This window comes from Mya arenaria, chromosome 12 (assembly GCF_026914265.1).
Source record: "Mya arenaria isolate MELC-2E11 chromosome 12, ASM2691426v1".
In the NCBI taxonomy this organism is placed as follows: domain Eukaryota; kingdom Metazoa; phylum Mollusca; class Bivalvia; order Myida; family Myidae; genus Mya; species Mya arenaria.
The window spans coordinates 44,558,149-44,581,286 of record NC_069133.1 but is presented as its reverse complement, the minus strand read 5'-3'; the positions used below and the strand labels follow the sequence as shown (position 1 = coordinate 44,581,286).

Sequence of the window (23,138 nt, the reverse complement as noted above, 5' to 3'; positions counted from 1 at the left end):
GGTTTCGTCGCATTGCGGCGCTTCTAGTACTTTATAGTATTTGCCTATGACGGAGATAATATTAATGATATTAAATTGAAGTTTTTCTGAAAAGCACACTAAATTGTACATACCAACGCAATGTTTTCGAAAGAGTCGTTGATGACCGAAATTGTGATCCAATTCTGTTAAGCAGACATTTGAATTTTGAAATGAGGATGGGCTAAAATTTAAAAACAGATTAAAATGTTTTACTGATAAAACTTCATAAACCACCAGAAAGCATATAGTAAAATTTGATAATTGACTTATGAGCAATTGTATATAAACATTTGGTAAGTCATTAAATTCAAACCCCTTATCTTTCATTATTTAGGAGACAGTAGCCTGGCAGAAGGGGCCAGTGTGGACCCTGAAGAAGACCCTCAGAGGTTTATATCTGTACTGCTTGAGTCACTCTTCATTCTGCGTAAAGTACCTGAGGCGGCTGAGGTAGGTGGCTGTTAATCTTACATTAAACTTAGTTCTTCCATTAGGGCACAGAAGTGGCCCATATTGATCCGAAGAAGATACTCAGAGGTTAAGAAATGTTAAATCGGTAGTTTTGTGGAGGTTTAATATTCTTTTATCACAAATTGGCAAAAAACCAAGTGAAACATAACAGATACTTCCAGATGGTTAAATTATGGCAAAGCGATTTTGGCATTAATCTACAGATCACAAAAAGGGACTGTATTATTGCAGTATCAGTTTAAAAGCTTGTAAATTTTGCATAAACCTAAAGATCGCTATGAAAGGGACCTGCAAATTTAAAAAAAATCTGCGATTACAGTTACATTAAATTAATCATGTTTGTAATTGAAAGCTGAAGGCCTTTTCTTCTACTGAACCTTGAGCTATAGTTTTGGTGTGTTTCAGGCCATCAAGATGCGGATGCACCCAGAGCTTATCGCTATAGTGGCTCGAGCCTCTCACCAGGTCGTGGACAGGTAAACAGCAGGGTTTATGAAATAAATGAGATATCCACGGTGAAAAATTTACTGAGATAACAAAGCAATGTCATGTGTACTTGCTTATGTTAGAATGAATCTTTTAAAAATCATTATGTACCATGGAAAAATGTGTTGCACGCATCATTTCAGTTCTTAGAAACTTGGCTCACCTATATTGTGTCCGAGACTGGGGGCATTATTCTTTTTCAGTAATAGCTCTTGATCATATTACCAGAATCATGTGCAAAGTATTGCAAGAGCTTTTGCATTCTGTATTGCTCACTGTAAAATTTGGTTTGATAATTATACATGGACTCTTTTACAATCATGTATTTTAATCTTAATAGTATGTGACAATCCTTAAAGGCATTTTCTCCATCTATTTTTTGCTCAGGTGTGTCTATAGTTGTAAGTTTTAAAACTTAGTTTTCACTTTGTATCCAGGATTCAAACACACGCCATGGCACAAATTAACCATTCTATAAGTATAAATAGACTTAAATTATTTAACAAATGTTTTCTAGCAAGTTGAACTTAATTTTACATAGGTATAATTCATTGTATGTACGTATCACACCTGAAATCCAGATAACACGGAATTAACAAGTTCTGAATAAACACATATTCTCAAATTGGATTTGCCGACCTATTTATAGCACTGGCGGGCAAGGTGAAAATCTGATGACCCAGTTTTTGCCTCGGCAACTTGGCGATCTTCTGGAACTCATCTTCCGACAGTTCCGAGCCGTGGCTGAAATACACAAAGTTGTCCTACTAAATCTTCAGAAAATTATTGTAAGTAGATTCAACATTTTCATCGATTTGGTCTTGCTTATAAGTTGGTCTGCTTTAAAAAAAGTTGAAGTATTGTTTGACACTTGGTCTTGTTGTCATCAACGGCGTTATTGTTAAAAAATGTTGACCTTGGCCATAATTCAGAAACTGTTGAAGATTTAAGGAAGGAATTGTGGGGTTGATGTCATTATGGTATGAACGCAATTGGGCTGGTCAAAGTGTGTTGAGTCTGAAGGCCATAACTCAGAAACTGTTGAAGATATTGCAATGAAACATGGTACACATGTTGCAAGGAGACAAAAATTATGTGCATGTACAGCAAGGCCCATAACTCTGGCTTTGATAATTGTCAAGTTGTGCGCCTTGTTCAGCTGAAAAAAGCTAGACTAGTTTTGGTTTTTGGCTGCACAGCATTCTTATCTTTTGATTATATTTATCATGCTTTACTATGATGCAGGGTCTTTCCTTTCCAGCTTTTTTTAATCAGTCGTGATTTGTCTAGATTTTAATATGATGGACATTTCTGAATAGTCATTTATTACATAAACAATTAAGAACAATCTAAAAGATCATGTCTGTTTGTCAATTTGTACTGGAAGTGTTTTGTCTGTTTTCAAGCTTGTCTGCTTTCAAAGAAAAAAGTTGATATATAAAAATATTAACCTTGGTCATAACTCAAAAACTGTTCAAGATATTCAACTGAAACTCGGTAAACATCTTGACAGAGACAATATACTTATCAAGTTATGTATAGCAAGACCCATAACTCAATAATTCAATAATTTTTGTGTTATTTCCCATGTTTGACTGGAAAAAATAACAGACAAGAATTTGCATTTGCTATGCAGTGCTCTTGTCCAAATAGTTGTAACACATTGGTATCAAATTGATCTGGAAACACTAAATGCTATTTTAGGAAGAAAAAAGCGAGGTAAAGTGTTGTTCTTTTATGCATTGCATCCTTATGTTATGAATCTTTAACATGTGAACAGTTACTTTGTTTTAAATGTTAGGTTGATATATTGTCGAGCCCGCGTGCGGTGAGCAAGACATAGTTGTCACAATGGTGGTTCTATGTATTTGTGAGCCTCCATGCATGCGTTAGTCCATCCGAACTGAACCTGAACCCTGTCTGGGATGTATCTTCTTTAACAGGCTCGACATGTCGCCATTTGGCATCTAGTTCTCATTGATTTTTGTAGATTTTCTTGCACTCAATTAGTGCCTGATAAAATCTGAATTCACAAAAATCGAGTCAAATACAACCTCATGGATCGAAATGTTTTAATAATGACACTTTTATATTGTACCGTTATAATTTTGTTTTGTCTCTCAAATGAAGTAACTGTTCATACCTGTTTATACAATCGTTTTTCCAGTGTTTTTAGTATTAAATGCCTGAATTAATGTATATTTTCCTGATTACACTGCCTTCAAACTATTGAGTAGTCCAGTATTATTTTCCATTCCTTGAATTTGATGTTTTATCTTACCTGATTATTACTACCAATATAATGACCCCAGCACATGAATATGTTTTCCCATGGCCAGAGTGCAGTGCTTTGTAATAGTTGGAACAAATGGTGTAAAATTTTAATGATCAAGAAGGGTGGAGCAAGGATTGTTCACTCTGCCCTTCTTAGTCATTAAGTTTTTATACAATTTGTTCTTACTGAATCAGTCAGTAAACTCAGCATAACTAGCGATTTCATTGGGTTGAAATTTAGACCATAATGTAATCTGGAGAAGTATTTATTTAAGTCTAAAGTTATATGAGTTTTAAAAAGTAATATTTACCTTTTATTCGTACACCAGTGTGTCTGAATTTCAGACATGTGGTTGTTAAGTTTCGCTATTGATTTGTAGTAAATTCCCTGTGAGCATTATAAGCAAAGCTTCGACTGAACTTTTCATAGCATTGATTCCTTTAGTTTGTTTTAAATTTTGGTTGAGTATGTGCAAATCATTGCTGTTGATATGAGAATGTTCACGTTTATGTTGTAATAAATCATGGGAATGTCTCTTTTTCACTTAGAGAATGCCAAATGTTGTGATTAAAGTTTGCGATATCAGGCATGATTCTGTTGGCATGGATATCTTATTTTGTGATGATTTCTTTTTTTCCAAGGCTTGAGATAGCAATAATTTTCAATTTCTTGTTTTAACTTAGATCAAGCATGCTTTGAACTTTACAGCGCAAAAATAAAATAAAAAATAAAATTTGCATTTGTCTTGAGGGCCAGAATAAATTAATGATGACTGTAAATGAAAGACGTTCAGATTGTTGGGTGAACACTTTAAAATTCAAAAGTTTCTTTGAAAAATAGGGGAATGTTTTATTTAAATCACAGCTGTCTCTTATACGTATAAACTTCTTATGTTTTGGGTAAAAGAAAGTTTGTTTATATTATTTATAACGATGAGAATTTAAACATGATTGTTATGTGCATTATATCCTGCTTTCTGAACCTTTTTTACCTGATTTCAATAATTTGTCCATATTTACCAAATCCAGTGCCCAGAGGGAGAAAATCACTATGATATTTGACATTGGACATCATCTTTTTAATATGTGAAAAAATGATAGTTATTTGAATAATGTTGCATAACAGTTTAAACTAAATAATTGAGTCTATATTTTCATAAAGTATTGCATGTTGCTGTAGTCCAACACTTTTATTTTATTATTAATATACGGTCAAATCTAATTTAAGGAAATCGTTTGACTAGTAGCCCATAGGGTAATTATAATATTATATGAAATATGAAAAGAAATATATATTTTGTGAGGAAGGCTTTGTCATTAAAGTTAGAATTATCGTGAGGCTAGTGGTGCAAATGTTGTAACAATAACAAATTGTTTTCCTTCCAGAATTCTGGCGTGTACATCAGGCCTGAACACATGTACACGATGAAAGATGTGTGGTCCAAGATTCAGGCTGTGGTACGACACATTAACTTCCAAATCGTGATAGTCTTGTTATGTGATATATCTGTAACTTTTGTAATGTAACATTCTTTGAGAAAAAACGTAAGCCATTAACATTGTTTGATCATTATTTCCAAGTTTTTTTTTCATTTCTTGCAGCATTTCACCATTCTGTTAAAAAAAAAAACAAACCTCTGGCTGCCCTAACCAATGCTCTTGTTTGTTTAAGTTTATTACATTTTCGGCATAGACATGTATATCAAGAGTTGTAAAAATAGTCTAGTGGTATAGATGTCCACCTTTCACGAAAGATGTTGTGGGTTTGAACTCCACATGGGAAATTCCCTTGTCCTCATACATTGCAAAAATAACTCCACTTATACTTGTTTATTACCATGACATAAACATGTGAGTGATAAATATCTTCACAATAGATATAAAATGAAGGAGAATAAATTAACTCTTCAGATCCAGTTGTTGCTGAATGAATATCTGGATATTCGGAACACAGAAAAATCTCGTCAGACGGCCCCCAGCTCCTTTGATGACCCCAACACAGACATTGGCGTGTATTTTGCAAAGAAACGCCGGGAGAAACCTAAGAAGGTCAGTTGGTATGATACTGGGTATTAAGGCAGCATCATGTCACTTGATTTTTATCCCCCATATTAATATATCTGAGAGCTTTATACGAATTGCATCCATCATGTCCCATTGTGTTTTGTCCCTGAAAATATTGTGTAGCACAAACCTTGAAAGGTATTGGACACATACTCATGGAACTTTATTGTAATTGATCAACATTGGAATGGTGCACCTGCAATTTGTGTAACAATTCACTTGGTTGTTTTATTGTTTGTCCTCTTCAAGTATTTAGATATCCAAGATGTTGTCTTAATAGCTGCATTGAAGAAAATAATTTGAAATGACCTGAATTGTTGTATCCCTTATACTACCAAGCTCCGAAAGCTGTGTTTTCAGAGGCTCGTTTTGTTGTTTTATGCAGGTAACTGCCCTGAAAACAGACTACTGCTTAATCTCAGTTTAAATCTGACTTTGCAATTTATCTGTAATAAAATTGGATCAAAAGCTTGTGTACATGTGTACATTTATTAAGTATATATATAAATTTATACATAAACAAACCTTAAGCTCCAAGCATGGTAAAGACATAATATATATGATGTTTTCAGGTCTCGCTGTTCCGATTTGACGCATCTATTCACGCTCTCAGTACCAACAGCTATGTAGAAGACACGCGGCAGTTTGATGTAGGTTACACAAAACTAAATATTTAAAGCTTTTCTTTACTATGTTTATTCTCTTATGCGATGGTAAAAACTATTACTTTTAATCAGAAAAACATATCTTTTCTTAAAATTTGAATAATTAAGTGAACTGGAGTAGAATTTTGCGATTAAGTTTGTCATTCAATTACATTTAGCTTTTATAATTTTTCAGCTTTGATTCATGCAGACACAATTGATGTGACACCGATCACAACTGTTAAACCAATCAAAAGGATGTAAAACTGTGACTTACTCAAACATAATACAAACATCATGTGGACATTGTTTCAATAGATTCTTTTCTTTGAAAAGCTCCTTAATAACTAGGGCAGACTTCAATTTAACTGAATTGCACTGAGTCCTTTTGATCATATGCAACAGATAGAGGATCTGAGACCCAATCATTGTTTATGTTTCAGAGTGAGCTGTTTGGGGGAGGAAACATTCATGTGGATGCTCCGAAGCATGTGTTTGTGTGTAAACCATCTGTGGATAATATCAAAGGTATGATCATAGTTTTAATGCTATTAACAGTCAGGGTATCAGACATATGAACCTTTGGCAATATTGGAGAGGTAGATTTAGGTCACCAAGTCAGTAGATTGGGTTCAAAAGCGGTAGAATTTCTAAATCCCTTGAATTAAAAGTCAAAACAATAATTGATACAATGTAAACAAACAGTTGATGGTTGTTACTATTTTCGGATAATACGTCTTAAATATGTCCTAGTTCAGGGTCTTGTCAAATGTTGTTGTTTTTTATTTAGAAAGAAGGAGGAATATTAGGTCTGGCTTGTGAAAACTAAAGATTGTTTTAAGTAGATTTTACCTACCACTGGTAGAGTTCACATGTCTGGGATATTGTGATAGACTTGTGGCCAGGGGCGTTATCGGTGTACAAAAAGCTTATCATTAGCCATAACATAAATTGCGTTGAAGCCATTCAAATGAACTTTGATACACCTGTTTCTGCAGACAATACACACAAATACACCAAGGCCCATTATTCTAGCTTAAATTATTGTTGAGTTGTGCCCCTTTTAGACTGAAAACAACTGAAGAGCATTGGCCTTCGCTACATGGTTATTTTGTTCCATTAATTCATTGTTACCATGTGATTTTATTTATATATTTACAAATACGAGTATAATCTTATAATAGGTCAACTGTTTATATTTGATTGACAACATAATTACTTTACTAATTTGTCAAATAAAAGAATTGTCAATTATGTTGTATGTTAGATTTAAATGTGTTGCAAATAAAATCCTGAATGTGATTTCCATTTGACATCCATACATTATCTAAATTCTCTGACAAAACCCAACATTCGTACATTCAATCCATTACTTATTGTGTTTTTCAGCAATTTACAAAAACTTGCAGGCATTTATCAGAGAAATAGAATCATCTTCAGGGCTATCGCCAGGGTGAGGCTTCCTTTTCTTATGGATAAAATAATTGAAATTTCCATGGATAAATTATTAAGAACAAGTTATGGATGAAATAATAGAAATTACCATGGATAAAGTCTTGATAAAATCAGGGATGAAAAATAAAAATGTCTGTGGATGAAGTCTTGAAAAAGTCATAGATGAAATAATACAATTTTCCATTGATAAACTCTTAAAAATGACATGGATGAAATTTTATATTCCTCTTTAAATAAGATAATTGAAAATAGTTTCATAATACAGGCAGAAGACAAGAAAATATTAAATTAGAATTTCTATAAATAATTGAGAAATAGAATACAAACCTACGTTAATCAATGGTAATAATAACAATATTTGCTTTCTTTTTCACCCAGGACTTCAAGCCTTCATGAGTTTCTGACTGAATTTGTGGAGAAAATCTACCTGGGTCATGTTCACTATGTGGTGTCCAACAACATTGATATTGCTACAAAAGGTGGGTAGAAGACTAGGGTAAAATATGACAAAAGAGTTATCTTTTCTTATGTAGATTGTTCATGAAATGCTTGTCCTGCAATTAATTATCAGCAGCGATGAAATATATTAAACATTAAATGTCTCAGTCTGTGCTGAGAATAAAAAATGCCCTGAAATAGCCTGAGAATTATTTTGAACTTTACTTTGAAACATTTGCTCTATTTATACGTAGAATGTTGCTGGTGTTTACGAGACTTTTTACAAAGTCTATATAAATCTCAGTTGAGGTATTGTCTGTTTTCTGCGGTGGTGAAGTAACACTTTTGTTTCAGATCAATTACTTTAAAATGACTTGTTAAAGAATCTTCAAACTTGGTCTGCACATTGATTATGGTAATAAGATGACCTCTATTGATTTTTGGGTCAGTAGGTCAAAGGTCATGTTTACCTTTACTAGAACAAATAGGCCTTCCAGCAGTGGACACAGCCACTTCATGGTCATCTAGATTATTATGGGATTCGTCAATGAAAAATTAAAGGATATGAGACAGTTCAGCAGTATATTGCCACACAGTTCTTGAAAAAAATGTTATTGGGAACAAAAAATTGAGGGGTTTTGAGGATTCCTGTGAACACCATGCAGTACATACAATATGTCAATGTTTAAATTGCATATTTATTGTTTTAAAAAGAAAAATGCAATATTTTAACTCTTTTGAACAAAAAATACCTTAATTTCACTGTCTGAAATTGATAGAATTATAATTATGTTTAGCAAAGTTTTGAAATGCCAGTGTTTAAAAAGAAAATGTAAACCCCCCAAAACCCCCCCAAAAGGTGCTTAAAAATTCATGAATACAATTTGACCTTACTTTGACCTCAGTTGATGAAGAGGAAGAAAGTAAGTGTTATTGTTGTTATTACTGCTGATGATGATGAACCTGTTGCTGTTGTTGGTATTTCTCCATAAGCCTTTATCTTTGGTTTGTTGGCTGTTGTATACACAGATTTGATTCTTTAAATAATTTATTTATTTATAAGTATTTTCAAAAATAATATCTAGCACACAAGTATACACTGTCACTTTTTTTCTTACATTTATTACTATTGAATGATCAAACTAAGGCTTAATAAAGTTTGTTTAGCATTTGCCTACCCCTATTTTGAGTTTTGTATAGGGAGGACATTCCATTTTAACTCCCTGATTACGAAATCAAAAATAAAGCAAATCGATGACCAACAGAGAGGCTAATATCCTGGTATTATATGTTTTTTGTTAGTTTGTCAGGAAATGCCAAACAAACTATTTATTTGTGGCCTCAGTCTTTTTATCTTTGAAAGTACATACTTTTCATTATTTTTTAACTATTAAGCTAACATTTTATGAATGTTTTTATTGTCATTTACATTATTGCATCATGTTTGTACTAACACATAGGTATGCCTTGTCGGATATACCCGGTAAACTGTTACACCTTTGCTTCATTCAGTACCATGGGACATTTAGCTAGGAAATCTCATTATCATGAATAATTAATGAGACAGAATCATGGATGAAGATGATAGATGAAGTGTGGGTACCTTTTCAGAACCTTAGCCAATGAAATTACAGTCTGTGTGTGTTCTTTTCTATTATAATGCACCAGTCAATTGTAACCACGGCCCCCCCCAGGTCGGGGGGTATACTGGGGATAGCTGGGGAAATGGGCCGTGTTTTTACCTTTCAGGTGGCCCCGCAGTGCAAGCTGAATGCGGTGCACAAAATATAGCGGGGAATGGGCCTAACCTAAGGTCCCTTGGGTGCAGGGGCATTTGGCGGGGATTTTGCCATCAGTTCATCGCCGCAGGGTGGGGATTTTAGCCGGGGTTGGCTTTACAAATGACTGGTGCATAAGTATCACTTCCCAGAAAGATGCCACAGTTAATCTTCTTAGTTGAAGAGTATTAAATTGACACATGGGATAATCAAAAGTTTTCTCCCCTATATTAGTTACATCCATAAATATGAAATTTTGTCCATCAATTCCCCACAGTACTAATTTAGTATAAAGGGAATAAAATACCAGGTTTGCTGACTATGATATGTATGATTTGGATTATAAAACTTCAACTTGCTAGTATTATATAAATTCGTTTAAAATTTGTTTATCCAGATATAATGTGAATTATTTTGTTGGGCACTTTTTTCAGCAAATGAGCGTCGCGACTCTTTCTTTGACTTACTGTGTTGTCAGAGAGAGTGGGCCGTTGTGACTAACCAAGGTTACATACTACCTAACGCATGATACCCGAGCCTTATATGGCATGTGACCTCTTAGATCTTGAGAATATAAGTAATGCTGTGTTGATTTTTGCCGAAAAGAGTTGATATGATATATACGATTTTTAGATAATACTTCAAGCAGCAACAATACAATATAAGTTATGTGTGATGCAAAAATATATGTTAAATTTTAATGTTGGCCTACCATGTTCATTTGCTTATAACTTTTGTTAATGTAACGGTTTTCGGAGTGTTTCTTGAAAGATCTACAAAAATATGTTATAAAATAATTATTTAGGAAAATTTTGTCTTAAGACCAAAACCCCTGATGTGGCCCATATTGTTAATATCCTGAGATTGAAGTTTATAATACCAGTAAGGATAAAACCAATATTGCATCCAATGAACTGAATTCTGTTTTCCATAATAGGCACATCTACCCAGCTTGTAATTATTTATTATACCCTTACCACTGTTTTGAAAAAAAGTTTAGGTTATCAAGCATTGAATAGTTACAGTTTTTACATCGCCCAAATCCAGTGAGTAAGAGTTTCGAGTACAGGTGGTTGCCTTATTAATTAGTAGCATATATCAACTGATCGTTAGCACAGAGCTAATATCTGTCAGACTGTGCTCAAACTACATCCGAAATACTTGGGTATGTTACTTATATGACTGATAAATCACTGTTAAATAGTCTTTAAATAAAGGTATTTTTAATCAGGTTTTCACAAAGAGTAACCTGGTTTTTAGCTTGACATACATCAGAGTTTGGGCAGGCTGGCATTCTGGAGGGCGGGCAGCGTTAAATTCACCTGTTGTATCGAATAATTTTAGTTAGGGTTCACATATTGTGACAAAACTTGGTATATAGAAATTGTTTCATTGGTTTGCATGTGGGGCCCCTAGGATCAAGGTTGGGGTTACTGTTAGTAAACATACTGAATAACTTAAGTAAGGGTTGACATATTGTGACCAAACTTGGTATATAGGATGAGTTAATGGATACTTTTCATGGGATTGTGTTTGGGGCCCCTATATTCAAGGTAAATGTCACTTTTACTTAAAATAGAAAAACAGTTGAAACTAAATTCTTCTGTCAATCATTAAAGACCAGGTTTTGTTGCATTGGGGCATTTCTTGTTACAAATCTGTATATTAAATCTAAATCAGTGTAGTTACTGATTATCCTTGCCAAAATATTGTCCACTATGTCCTAAACACATAGTTTTTGTTTTCTTGAATGATTTCTTTGCATTTGTATAATATATTAGCATGAAGCATTGGAAGCATGCCTTAATGTTTTGAATGATTGGTATACTTCCATTGTCTGTATATCATAATATCATAAATGTATCTAAAAGAAAATGATTACTTTATGAGTACATGTACATTATACTCTAATTCAAATTTGTGTTTGTGTTACATAGTAATTGTGTTAGTTGCTTATGTATTATATACTGGAAATATCCAGAAAAGTATGAAATCATCAAGTTCATTTGGCTAGTAGGATCATTTACATTTATTATTGGTTTTACAAGGAAATACTTAGTATGATTGTTGAAAAAAAATGGTACAGAACAGTTATAGTACGATTTGTTACGCTTATGGACAATTCTTCTTAGTAAGGGAACATTCCAAATATTAATAGTGAATTCGGTGCATTTTCTTCTGATTTTCATTTCCATGTTCCTATCAGCCAAATGAGCATGCCCATTTAAACTTATCTGGTTTACAAAAAGAAAGTAGTGAGGTATTGTCATAGCCTTGGTGTTGTTGTTGTCGGTGTTGTTGTGCAAAAACTTGATTCATTAGCCATAACTCTAAAAATGTTAAAATATATTTAATTAACCTTGGTACACAACTGACAAGTTGCCTGAGACATTACGCACATGTGTAGGTAGGCCATAACTCTGACTAAATAATTGTCGAGTTTTGCCCATTGTTTGACTGCAGAAAGAACAACAGGCCAGCATTGGCGTTCTCTCTGCAGCGCTATTGTTTATTACTCTAGTTGCTATTATTATATTCACCCGTTTGTCTGTCTCTGCAGGTTTTGATGCTCTCCGCAATGTGATTGACCACAAAACTCAGAAAGAACTTGGTGTACCAAGACCTTTACTGCAGGTCAGTAATCTAATTGTTGTATAGAAATTCAGCTAAATTCAATTGTCACTTTGAGGCACTGTTATTTGTGTCTGTTTGGATTTTTTATTTCTCATGTGTTTTACGTGCTTAGCAGAGAATTACTCCTAAATATTTAAAACTAAGAATGTAACAATATATATTAAAATATCAAGCTTTAAAAAGTTAAGTACTTTTTCCATTTTAGAGGCTTATTCCATATTTCAGTAGTTAAAAGTTTTGCAGAAAACAATTATGAATGTTAACTCATTGGTCGTAAAAGCCTTCCTAAAACATACTTGTATTTTTACCATCTGCCCCATTTTCAAGATAGTCTTTTAAATGTCCATTTACATCAAACATGAGATATATATAGTATACACAACTTTGAATAGTAATTATTTCATGGTATTCTCTCCCCAGAGTACTGTGACTGTAGATAAGAGTGTTTTGGAGCTGAAAGAACTTATGACTGAACTGCCGGACTATGCTGACCATTTCCTCAACATGATTTGTAACGTCCTTCGGGGATATAGGGATACATGTCACAATGCATATAGAGGTATGTAAATTATGCTCAGAGTTTTCTAGTCGTGAACTTGTCTGTCTCTCACCCAAGATGTTGTGGGTTTGATCCCCGCCAGGGGCACATTCTCATGGCCACTCAAAATGGACATCAGTACTGATGGACTTGAGCATGATCCTATAAGTTAACAATTTAGAGACCTTGTTTCTTCAAGATATGCAGCATTTTAAGGGTCAATTATTTCCAGTGTATGAAATGTAATCATTTTTCAGTACAGTTATATAGGGCTCATCTTATCAAAGAGCGTATGGCAAAATGACGTACGATCACAGATTTTAATTGAATGTAAAGTGAGTGTGAAAAATAAAATCTAAGATTAAACTTTTAATCCCAAACAGGCTTAGAGTAAAAATTCCAGTCAAACCTTTGTTTCAAAATGAATCTCATTACAACCAAGAATAAAGGATACATGATGCGACATGATCGTTGATTATGATAAGATATGGCCAATGTTTTCCATTGTCATGAAGTCTTCTTCATGTATCGCAAAAACAAAGATTGTACCATTTCATATCAAGGTTGGCCATAGTCTAGTATGTATGATAATGTTGTGGTCAAGCGTTACATGTGTTCGCCTCTCACCCAAGAGATCATGGGTTCCGTCTTAATTATACCCCCACACACGAAGTTTGAGGGGGTATATAGGAGTGAGCTTGTCGGTCGGTCGGTCGGTCGGTCGGTCGGTCGGTCGGTCGGTCGGTTTTCATGGTTTCCGGACGATAACTCATGAAAGGCTAGACAGATTTGAAATTTTTTTGGTACACAGGTGTAACATCAGAAGATACAGGTCAAGTTCGATATTGGGGCTGGTGGGGCCAAGATCAAGGTCACTGTTACTAAAAATAGAAAACGGTTTCCGGACGATAACTCATGAAAGGCTTAACAGATTTGAACAATTTTTGGTACACAGGTGTAACATCAGAAGATACAGGTCAAGTTCGATATTGGGGCTGGTGGGGCCAAGGTCAAGGTCACTGTTACTAAAAATATAAAAACGGTTTCTGGACGATAACTCATGAAAGGCTAGACGGATTTGAACAATTTTGGTACACAGGTGTAACATTAGAAGATACAGGTCAAGTTCGATATTGGGGCTGGTGGGGCCAAGGTCAAGGTCTCTGTTACTAAAAATATAAAAACGGTTTCCGGACGATAACTCATGAAAGGCTAGTTTTTCTTGTCAGCAGTCTAATTCTAAATTACTCAACAGATTTAAATAAAACAATATATGCATGATAAAAGAGATGCAGTGTGCAGTAACCTTGGAGTTATGGCCTCTTTTCAAAGGAATGGTTTGCCATTCCTGTGTCCAGGCGGCATTTGGGGGTATTCGTCACTCCTGTGACAGCTCTAGTTAGGGGAATATTCTTTTGTTCTCTCCTGTTTACCCAGAAAATGAGTCTGGAGAGTGAGCCACATTAGCTGACAGCTGTCTTTATTATGGACCCAAATTAATTTCATATAAGCCCATTGATTGATGACCCAACCATTCATAGAGTTAGATTTCTCCAGTAATTGATTGGTTGATTTTACAAAATAATTAAGCAACTGACCAACATCATACTGGCTGGCTACTGTACATGTCAGCAAATATGTTTAGTGTGGCTGTGAACCAAAGATGGTGGCAGTAATTTAAAGTGTGAGTGTTGTTGTGCAGGTATCGTACAGTATGATGCCGATGAGAAGCGAGTGATCAGTGCCACATGGGCTAAAGATGAAGATATAAGCCGATTCCTCAGGTATATACTGAAAATTGTTTCATTTTTGTGAGGATTTTTATTTTTGAAGAAATTCATAGTTACAATTTGCGGCATATTTAAAACTTTGTTTAATAAAAATTAAAACCTCTAAATAAAATATAGAGGGAGGTGATTTATAACACTGAATTTCACAGATATCTTATGTTGCAACATTTTACACTGCATAGTTTACCTGAATAGTTCAGCTCTTAATTGTAAACAATGAAATCTGGATTGAAACTATTCTGGATAGTCTTTGTAGCAGTTTCAATGTAAAATTTGGTTTGAAAAATACTATACTAAGCCTTGCAAAAGAGTAAACAACATAAAAAGAGACTCTCACAAATTGAAATATATACACAGTACCATATTCACTAAGACTTTTTATTTAAAATGAATAAGGAATATAATGTTAGTCTATTGATCTATGGGGTTGTATCACTTTGAAATATTTTAGATGTATCTTAAGGCTAGCAATGAAAGCCAGAAAAGGACTTTCATAAGTTGTTTACCATCTGCCAGTCAAATCCCATATTTTGATATTGTATAATTTATATGACCTTGGATGTTTCTAAAAAATGGACAGTGTTATAAATTAATATTTGAAAACAAGTATTTTAGTTCATTTCATCTCCACCTACTATTGTTCTTTCAGAAATACTTTATATTTCACTGGAATATTTCAGATCATTACCAAGCTGGCGGTCCCTCCAGCCATCAGACGGTCATGAGCTGAACAGAACAGTGTGTTCAGAGGAGGAGATGCGCGCCTTAAACTCCAAGGAAGCCGTTATCTTGATAACAAACCTCTCGTTTGAGGAGGCATTCATTCCGCAGCATGAGATAATCACAGATGTTACTCAGATGCGAACAGTGGCTAATGTGCACGAGAGTTTGGTAGGTTTATGTGAAACGTGTCAGTCCATGTTTAATATACATGTTATTTGTTAAGATTAGTAGTTAGAGCACTCTCTTCTCATCAATAAGTCCTGGGTTTGATTCCTAGTCTGGGTGCTTGTGAGTTGGGTGGATGGTCAACAAGCCAGACAAGTGTGGCGTCTTCGATTACCCTTGTTTCCCCAAATTCAAGACCACGCTCTCGGGCAATATCATGCTAACTAGAGTGACTTAGCTTAAGTTAGTATAACTTTCTTCATAATTTTTGTAAATTAAATAATGTTTAAACTAATCAACTTTTTATTTCAAAAACAGGTTTTATTTATTTACATATTGAATTGGTAAAAAAATAAAATATTTATTCTATCAATTTCTGTCATTAATAACAAAGACTAAAATGTTTTTTTGAAACATTATTGTATATTTTGGTATATGTATTTCTTTCTTAGGATGATATGATGCCAACCCACCCTCTTATCAGTATTTATAACTGTTTAACCAATGGAAAGCTTTACTAGTCACATGATAACCATGGACAGACAAAAACAAGTGAACTTATGTTTTGTACATTCTCTTTTTGAACAAAGTAGGAAGTTATCATGGAAGTTGTAATCCAATTCTGTGTCATATCAATTCAGGTTAAACCAGAAAATGTAATACATCTTTATATGCAGCCACTTCGTAGTAGGGGCTTTTTAGCAATAGACCCGGGGACTAGTCTACTTTTCTCAATATGTTTTTGTGGTATTAACTTCAAACTTCATACACATATTGACTGTGTTGAGGAAAAGTGCTGTGCATAAGATACATTATTTTATGTAAGGTAAGGAGTTTTTGCCCTTTCATTGTGTTTATCTTATTTCTTGATTCTTTTTTTTCCAGGAGTGGTTTGCTTATCGGTTAAAGAACTTCTCTGTGACAAAGATGAGTCAGGCCAGTCAACAGGCTAGTCCACATCTGACTGTGGAGTCTCCTTTTTATGATGTAACGTCTTGATTAAAATAATTGTAAATTTGTGAAAAATGAATGAAATGTAGTCTTGATTTCAGTTTCCAATTTATGATGTAAGGAGTTTAGATGTATACAATTGCTTTTAAAGTTGTGTAGCATTAGTGAAATGAATATATTGTTCGAATTTAGGATCAGGAAATTTGAATAAAATACTTGAATACACCAAAACACCATGGTTCATTCAGTTTGTACTGAATAATTGTAGTACTCAATTTACATGTTGTTAAGCATCATTAAATTGAAAACATCACAACAAAGAAAGTTAATGAAATACTTATCTATTATTTACTTTTATCGTTCTTCTAATTACAGAGTGCTCCAACAGTTTCACACAAGACCTTAGAGTAAGTTACTATAAACATTAGATATGTAACTGATTTTTTTCACAGTGATTTCTTCTCCATGTATACCAGTACTTTCGGTATTTCCTTGGATGGGCTTGTTTCTCATTTAAATACAGATATATATAAAAGTGTAAATTTCAAATTTGTGGTGTCTTGTTCTTGTGAATCAACAATCAATGCAGTGCTACTTGACCACCAATCAGTAATGCTCTTATACGAATATCCAATATTGGGCACTGTACTGCACTGTTGAAAACCTCTCCTTGGTAAGAAATCTCTCCCAGGTTGCTTGATTCTTGACAGCTCCAAAGATAATGTGCATCAAAGACTGATCAAATGGTGGTCCTCTTCGACAAAAGGGAACCACTTAACACTTATGCTACTGTAGTATTACATTTTCTTAATATTTTGAGAGATAAAAGCAATACAAGAAATATAATTGCAGTTGTTTGGAATAAACAATGTCCTTAAATTAATATGTCATTTTCTAGTCAGGTTATTAGTTTAGCTTTGTTCACTTGTCATTGAATGGTCTGGTTTCTGTTTTTGAGTGTTACAGTCTGGTTTAAGACTTTCATGGATTGGTAAAGCATGTCACCAAATGCTTTGAGAGTGACACTGACTGGTTAAGGAGTGTCATTATAATAACTGATTTGTTTGGATTTTCACTTTGTTGACTGGTTTAGGAAGAATTTCTTGACTGGTTTTCGTGTAAAACCATGTTGGCATACTTTTTCGATTTTGTAGGTCTCTTGTTCAGTGGTTGACATGTGTAGACTGTTGCCTGGTTGAATAACAATTCCTTGACTAGTTTAATAGGTCCATGAATGGACTGGTTTTTGTTTTGACTGATTTGAGTGTGTCATTATATTATCTCACATGACTGGTTTTGAAATCTATTGACTGGTTTTACAGGTCTCTGAATGGTCTTGTGAAGGATTTCCAGGACCTGGCAGAGATCTGCCTACTGTTGCTTCACCTGGAGGTCCGAGTACACTGTTTCTACTATCTTCTGCCAGTTGCCAAACAGGTATGTGGACTAAAATACACAATTGGCTAATTGTTCAGAACTTTTTTTAAGTTAACAACGTTGTTAACATCATCCTTGTTAACTTTCAAATCCTTATTGCTCTGAAACTAAAACAGACACATTTGTGATCTGCATTATTTCTATCAACATTCAAGACACCTGTTTCAGTCATATGTGTTTTTAAAAGTTAAAAATATCAATATGTTACGAAATAGTTCACCTTTTAAAGTTAACAACAATGTGATTAAAACCTTGGCTAACTTTAACAAAGTTCTGAACAATTGGCCCATTTTAACAATTAAAATTATGGAAAAAAAGCATGTGAAAGCTCCGGGATTTTATAATCTTGAATTTTGTTTGATTGATATTCTGTTGAAAGTGTTGAAACTTGATATCCAATGATTAACTATGAATATATACACTGCAAATGAGTGTTGTTGTGCTTTTTTTAGGTATTCTTCTACCTGCTATGCTAGAATATGTCATGTAAATAAACTATATAGATGTACATCAAGCCTTTCCAGTTGACCCTGCTAACTAAGTATATTACAGAATGACTTTCTTACTCTGCATCAAGAATCCTTATTTATTGTGATAATGTATATATTCTAGTGTTGTGTATTGTAGTCGAACTATGCTGGACCCATAGACGATCTCGACCCAGATTCCAATGTGCTGAAGTTGAATAAAGACCTGTCTAGCATGGAGGAGGTCCTTTCACAGAGTCTACAGCCTAACAAGTTCAAGTAAGATAAGACACATAAAGATCAGTTAAGATAAGATATAGTAAGATACATTGTAGATGGGAATGAATTGAGGATTTGTCTACAATCAAACAAATTCAAGTAAGATAAGATACAATAGTATCAGATAAGATCAGTTAAATAAGATATGAGATAAGGTGAAATGAAATAAGGATTTGTCTACATTTTTGTAAGTTCAGGTAAATAATATAGAAAGATATGTTTATAATAGACCAATCAGGCCGCATTGCCTCAGCTCGGCACACTGCTGCCCTTTTCCAGCACCTTGATGCCTTTAACTACACCCTGCTCTTCCCAGTGCTAATTTTCAGAAATGAGTATTAAAATAATAAATATAAATTCTTTTGTTACTAAAGTAAAGATAACAGCTAAGGTATTCATTACAAACTATTAGTATTGAAAGTTGTAACAATACATACACAATGTGTATTAAACATTAGTCCTTGCAAGTGCCCCATTAAGGCTCATTCAATGCGCATCAAAAGTGCCCTTTTGACCTAGCACCCTTTTCAAATCCTGGCTTGAACAGTGAGACTGCTAACTTTTTGTGTCTCCTGCAAACCATGCTAAACACATTACAGGGATAACTTTGTCCGGCATCAGTGTCACACTTTCGTTTCCTATCAATAACTTTTTAACAACTTGGTGTAGAGTTTACACATAAATGACTGCTAATGACTTTTGGCATAAGTATTTCAAAGGTCAAGGTCATCCTGATCTTTTACTTGCACAAGTATGATGACACATAGTATTATTTTTTTAATTGCAGGTATATTTTTGAAAGCCTTGGTTTTCTGGTGGCGTCAATACTCATGAACAGCATGCAGTTCATCAAGAAAATCAACGAAAATGGTATTAAGAAAATGTAAGTAATTGTACGCTGGATAAACTGATCAAAATACTTATGACAATCTTGCTATGGCATGGCTTAATAATTTATACCAGTTGGACTGTTCAATGATAATTTAACGAAATAAACATCTAAGATGGCCCAAAATTCATAGAAAATTTAAAAAAAAAAAATTTGGTAAGGGTTCGAAAAACATTTTATGAATGTGTATATCAGAACGGGCTTGTTCACATTTTAAACGTTTTGACATTAAAATTTGGTGTGGAATGACAACGAAATGCTTGTTTCATAAACAAAGATCATAGGATAACTTTACAGCTCTACTTTTAATTAGTGAAAAATGTAACAACGTGCTATATTTTGCTGAATAGATTTAGTAGTGCTATTATTAATGTTTTATTGCTAAAAGCGTTACTAGCACTTAAAAAAAAGAGAGTTTTTTGGCATAAAACGTAAAAGTTTTAACATAATTACGAAGACATGTGATCTGAATTTTTTTCAGCTGTCTTATAGCACTGGTTTCCATGCATTTACGCAAATGTTGGCTCATTCATAGATATAAATTAAAAGGTTGTCAAAACAGTCAATCTGTGAGAGTGCGGCTTTAATAAAATGTATTTACACTTACAGGTGTCGTAACCTGTTTGCGATCCAACAGAATCTGACCAACATTACGATGTCACGGGAGTCTGATCTCGACCATGCCCGACAGTATTACGAGCTGCTATACTTGAACCCTGATGTATGTAGCTTATTATGATTTTATAAGAACATTTTCGGTACATATCGTTGACATTGACTGAGAGGCAATACATCTACAATTGCAATTCATGTAATTTGGAATTATTTTGATAATGGAAAAATGTGCAGCCAAGTAAACTCCTTGTGAGGCATTTTTCATGGATTGGCATGAAACCTAATTCACACAAAATTTACTGTCCATGTAATACACACGGAGCTTATTGGGCTGTATATGTTTTTGTTTATTAACAAGATTCTCAAGATCATTTCTTCTCATTGCAGAAAATCTTGACGGGTATAGGTGAGAAGGGTGCCCAGTTTGTGCTGGCAGAATACACGCAACTTCTGCAGCTATATCACCGCAGTCACTACACGACGGAGCAGGCCGTAATTGAGGGTCACATGGCGAGACTTAGAGATGTGCTGAAAAAGGGACAAAATGAATGAAGTGCTTGTGAAATGTAGTGTAAATACCATATATGTGCCAAGATGGTTAATGAGACCATATTATTGAGAACTGGCCCCAAGCAAAACCCCCTAAAATTGTACAGTTTACTTTTTTCTTTCAATATAGGAGAAAAAAAGTAATAAAATATGCCCAAACGAAGTTCGCCATTTCGGACTAAAGATTTTTGAAAAAGAATTAGTGCAGTATTCCCAAACCCCTCTACCAACACCTGAAGCCAAATATATTTCAGTTTAGAGGGAAGGGCGCAAGACAGTCAAAATAGATATGCCCCTGAATTACGCCACCTGTAACGTCAAATCCTGGATTGCCCATGTGGTACGCTGAGAAAATTTGATATTATTAAGAATACATTTGTATCAATCAAATCATTGAGTAACCTCTGTAAATGTGCTGTTAAGCTTTTATCAGGTCTTAGAATGTTGATTGCTTGCAGATTTAGACAGGATCCAGCACAGCCCCTACAGCAAGCCCTTCAAATAAAATTATGTTGATCTAATAGAACAAAAAAAAATATGTGTTAAAAAATCCCATATTCAGCAGATTGCGCATGAATCATTGCAAAACTGGTGGGAATTCCAGTGTTTCTTTTTGCATTTTGATTAGGTCCAAGGCGCTCAGGGCTAGATTTTTGGCAGAGTTGGTGATTGTCAAGCTGTACAAGTTGGTTTTCTAAGGGTACTTAAGTTTCTCACACTGCATGAGACTACAACTGTACACTCTGGTATAACATTATGCCAAGGAAAGTCATAACTAATATCATGATACAGTTGTAAAAAATGTGTGCTGTAATATGAGTAAGTTTAAACTATTTCCAAACCAATATTCTTGATATATTTGATTTGTTATCGCATATGTGCCTATATGGGGTGTGTCAGTGTTACTTGGTACAAGTTTAAACATTTAATATTTTACGCAATTGTGAAGGAAGTTATGATTATTTATACGGAGTCACTCTCGTTGGCACAATGTTGCACGAGAGTGTGGGTTTGTGTTGTAGGGGAAACCGGAGAACCCAGAGGAAACCTGCTTGTCTGGCTTATTGACCACTAACCAAACTTATCGTACATGCACCCAGGCTGGGAATCTAACCTGGGTCGCCTTAATGAGAAGCCAGTGCCCTAGCCACTGTGCTTACCGGACAACCACTGTCTTTTACATGTGCTTCCTTACGTCTGTTCGTGTGTTGTGCTTCAAGTGTAAATGGACAAAGTCCTGTAATTTTCAAAAACACCAATTGAATTATTTATTTGAAAATCTGTCAACTCGATTTGAAAAAAAGTATGTGTCATCTTTAGAAAAAAAATGTTTGTAATTTTACATATATTATGTACATGTTTTTATGTAGTACTGCTTTTTCGTGTGCAATACAATTGCTTTGTATTAATGATGTGTCATACATGTGAACAATAAATGTCCATGTATTATCTGCATTTGTTTCTTTTATATTTGATGTTCAGGTTTCAGTCACAAGTATTCTTGTGTGCTCGAGTTGGTATTCCATGGTGCTGGGGTTAATCCTGATAGAAATCCGCAAATGTATTGAACGTAGTCAGCCATTATAGGCAAAGGAGAATAATATTTATGAAAGTAAATGATTCACATTCATATCACAAAATGATAAACTTGAAATGTAATAAAAACAACTTTCGACATAAATATACCCATGGCCAGACAATTAAAACAAAACAATGACAATTTTATGGTTAGTTTATTGATATGATCGCATTTGGAATTTGTTTGAATTAACTCCAGTGTGACTAGGATGCAAATGTGGCTCCTGTCTACAAAAAGGGGGAGCGCTCAGACCCCGATAACTACAGGCCGATTTCCCTCGCATGTATTCTGTGCAGAACATATAGTCGCATCCTTTAAAAAAACACACCTTACTAAACTCAATGCCTTTTATGAACTCCCAACATGGCTGGAGGGAACAGCGCTCTTGTGAATCCCAGCTCCTTATGCTGGTAGATAATCTTGTTAAATCCCTCCATAAAAAGGCAAACTGATCTAATTTTGCTTGACTTCAGCAAGGCTTTCGACAAAGTCATTCACGAGAAACTTGCCCTCAAACTTCATGGCTATGCATCAGAGGCCCTGCTCTAAAATGGATTAAGGGGTTTCTGGATAACAGACGTCAGACTGTTGTTGTCAACGGGTCCTCATCAGAACCCATACCTGTCTCATCTGGAGTCCCCCAGGGATATGTACTGGGGTCAATTCTCTTTTTAGTCTGCATTAATGACCTTCCTCAGAATGTTCAATCCAAAGTCAGACTATTTGCTGATGATATTTATTTAACTCTGTCAACAGCAACCCAATCAGAAATTCTCCAAAAAGATCTTGATACACTTGAACATTGGAGCCATGAATGGGACATGGAATTTAAGTTATTTAACCCATCTAAGTGTCAAGTCGTTCACATAACAAGGGCCAAAACCCAATTTC

General features: G+C 34.5%; 1 protein-coding gene across 3 annotated transcripts in view; it reads left to right on the top strand.

Annotated features, from left to right (window-relative positions):
- The window catches only part of LOC128211587 (exocyst complex component 4-like), a 28,741-nt gene extending 6,622 nt beyond the window's left edge, over positions 1–22,119 (top strand). The window contains exons 9-30 of one of the 3 annotated variants that reach the window (XM_052916558.1): positions 356–471; positions 898–968; positions 1,628–1,766; positions 2,683–2,697; positions 4,639–4,710; positions 5,164–5,301; positions 5,889–5,966; positions 6,404–6,488; positions 7,350–7,413; positions 7,794–7,894; positions 8,759–8,776; positions 12,192–12,265; positions 12,686–12,824; positions 14,506–14,587; positions 15,274–15,484; positions 16,367–16,468; positions 16,808–16,839; positions 17,755–17,869; positions 18,497–18,615; positions 19,403–19,498; positions 20,114–20,225; positions 20,507–22,119. In XM_052916558.1, coding sequence (XP_052772518.1) covers positions 356–471; positions 898–968; positions 1,628–1,766; positions 2,683–2,697; positions 4,639–4,710; positions 5,164–5,301; positions 5,889–5,966; positions 6,404–6,488; positions 7,350–7,413; positions 7,794–7,894; positions 8,759–8,776; positions 12,192–12,265; positions 12,686–12,824; positions 14,506–14,587; positions 15,274–15,484; positions 16,367–16,468; positions 16,808–16,839; positions 17,755–17,869; positions 18,497–18,615; positions 19,403–19,498; positions 20,114–20,225; positions 20,507–20,671 — 2,144 coding nt within the window. In that variant the 3' untranslated portion in view covers positions 20,672–22,119. The remainder of the gene's footprint in view (positions 1–355; positions 472–897; positions 969–1,627; positions 1,767–2,682; positions 2,698–4,638; positions 4,711–5,163; positions 5,302–5,888; positions 5,967–6,403; positions 6,489–7,349; positions 7,414–7,793; positions 7,895–8,758; positions 8,777–12,191; positions 12,266–12,685; positions 12,825–14,505; positions 14,588–15,273; positions 15,485–16,366; positions 16,469–16,807; positions 16,840–17,754; positions 17,870–18,496; positions 18,616–19,402; positions 19,499–20,113; positions 20,226–20,506) is intronic. The other 2 variants (XM_052916559.1, XM_052916560.1) reach the window with 2 other exon arrangements.
- The last annotated feature ends 1,019 nt before the right edge of the window (positions 22,120–23,138 follow it).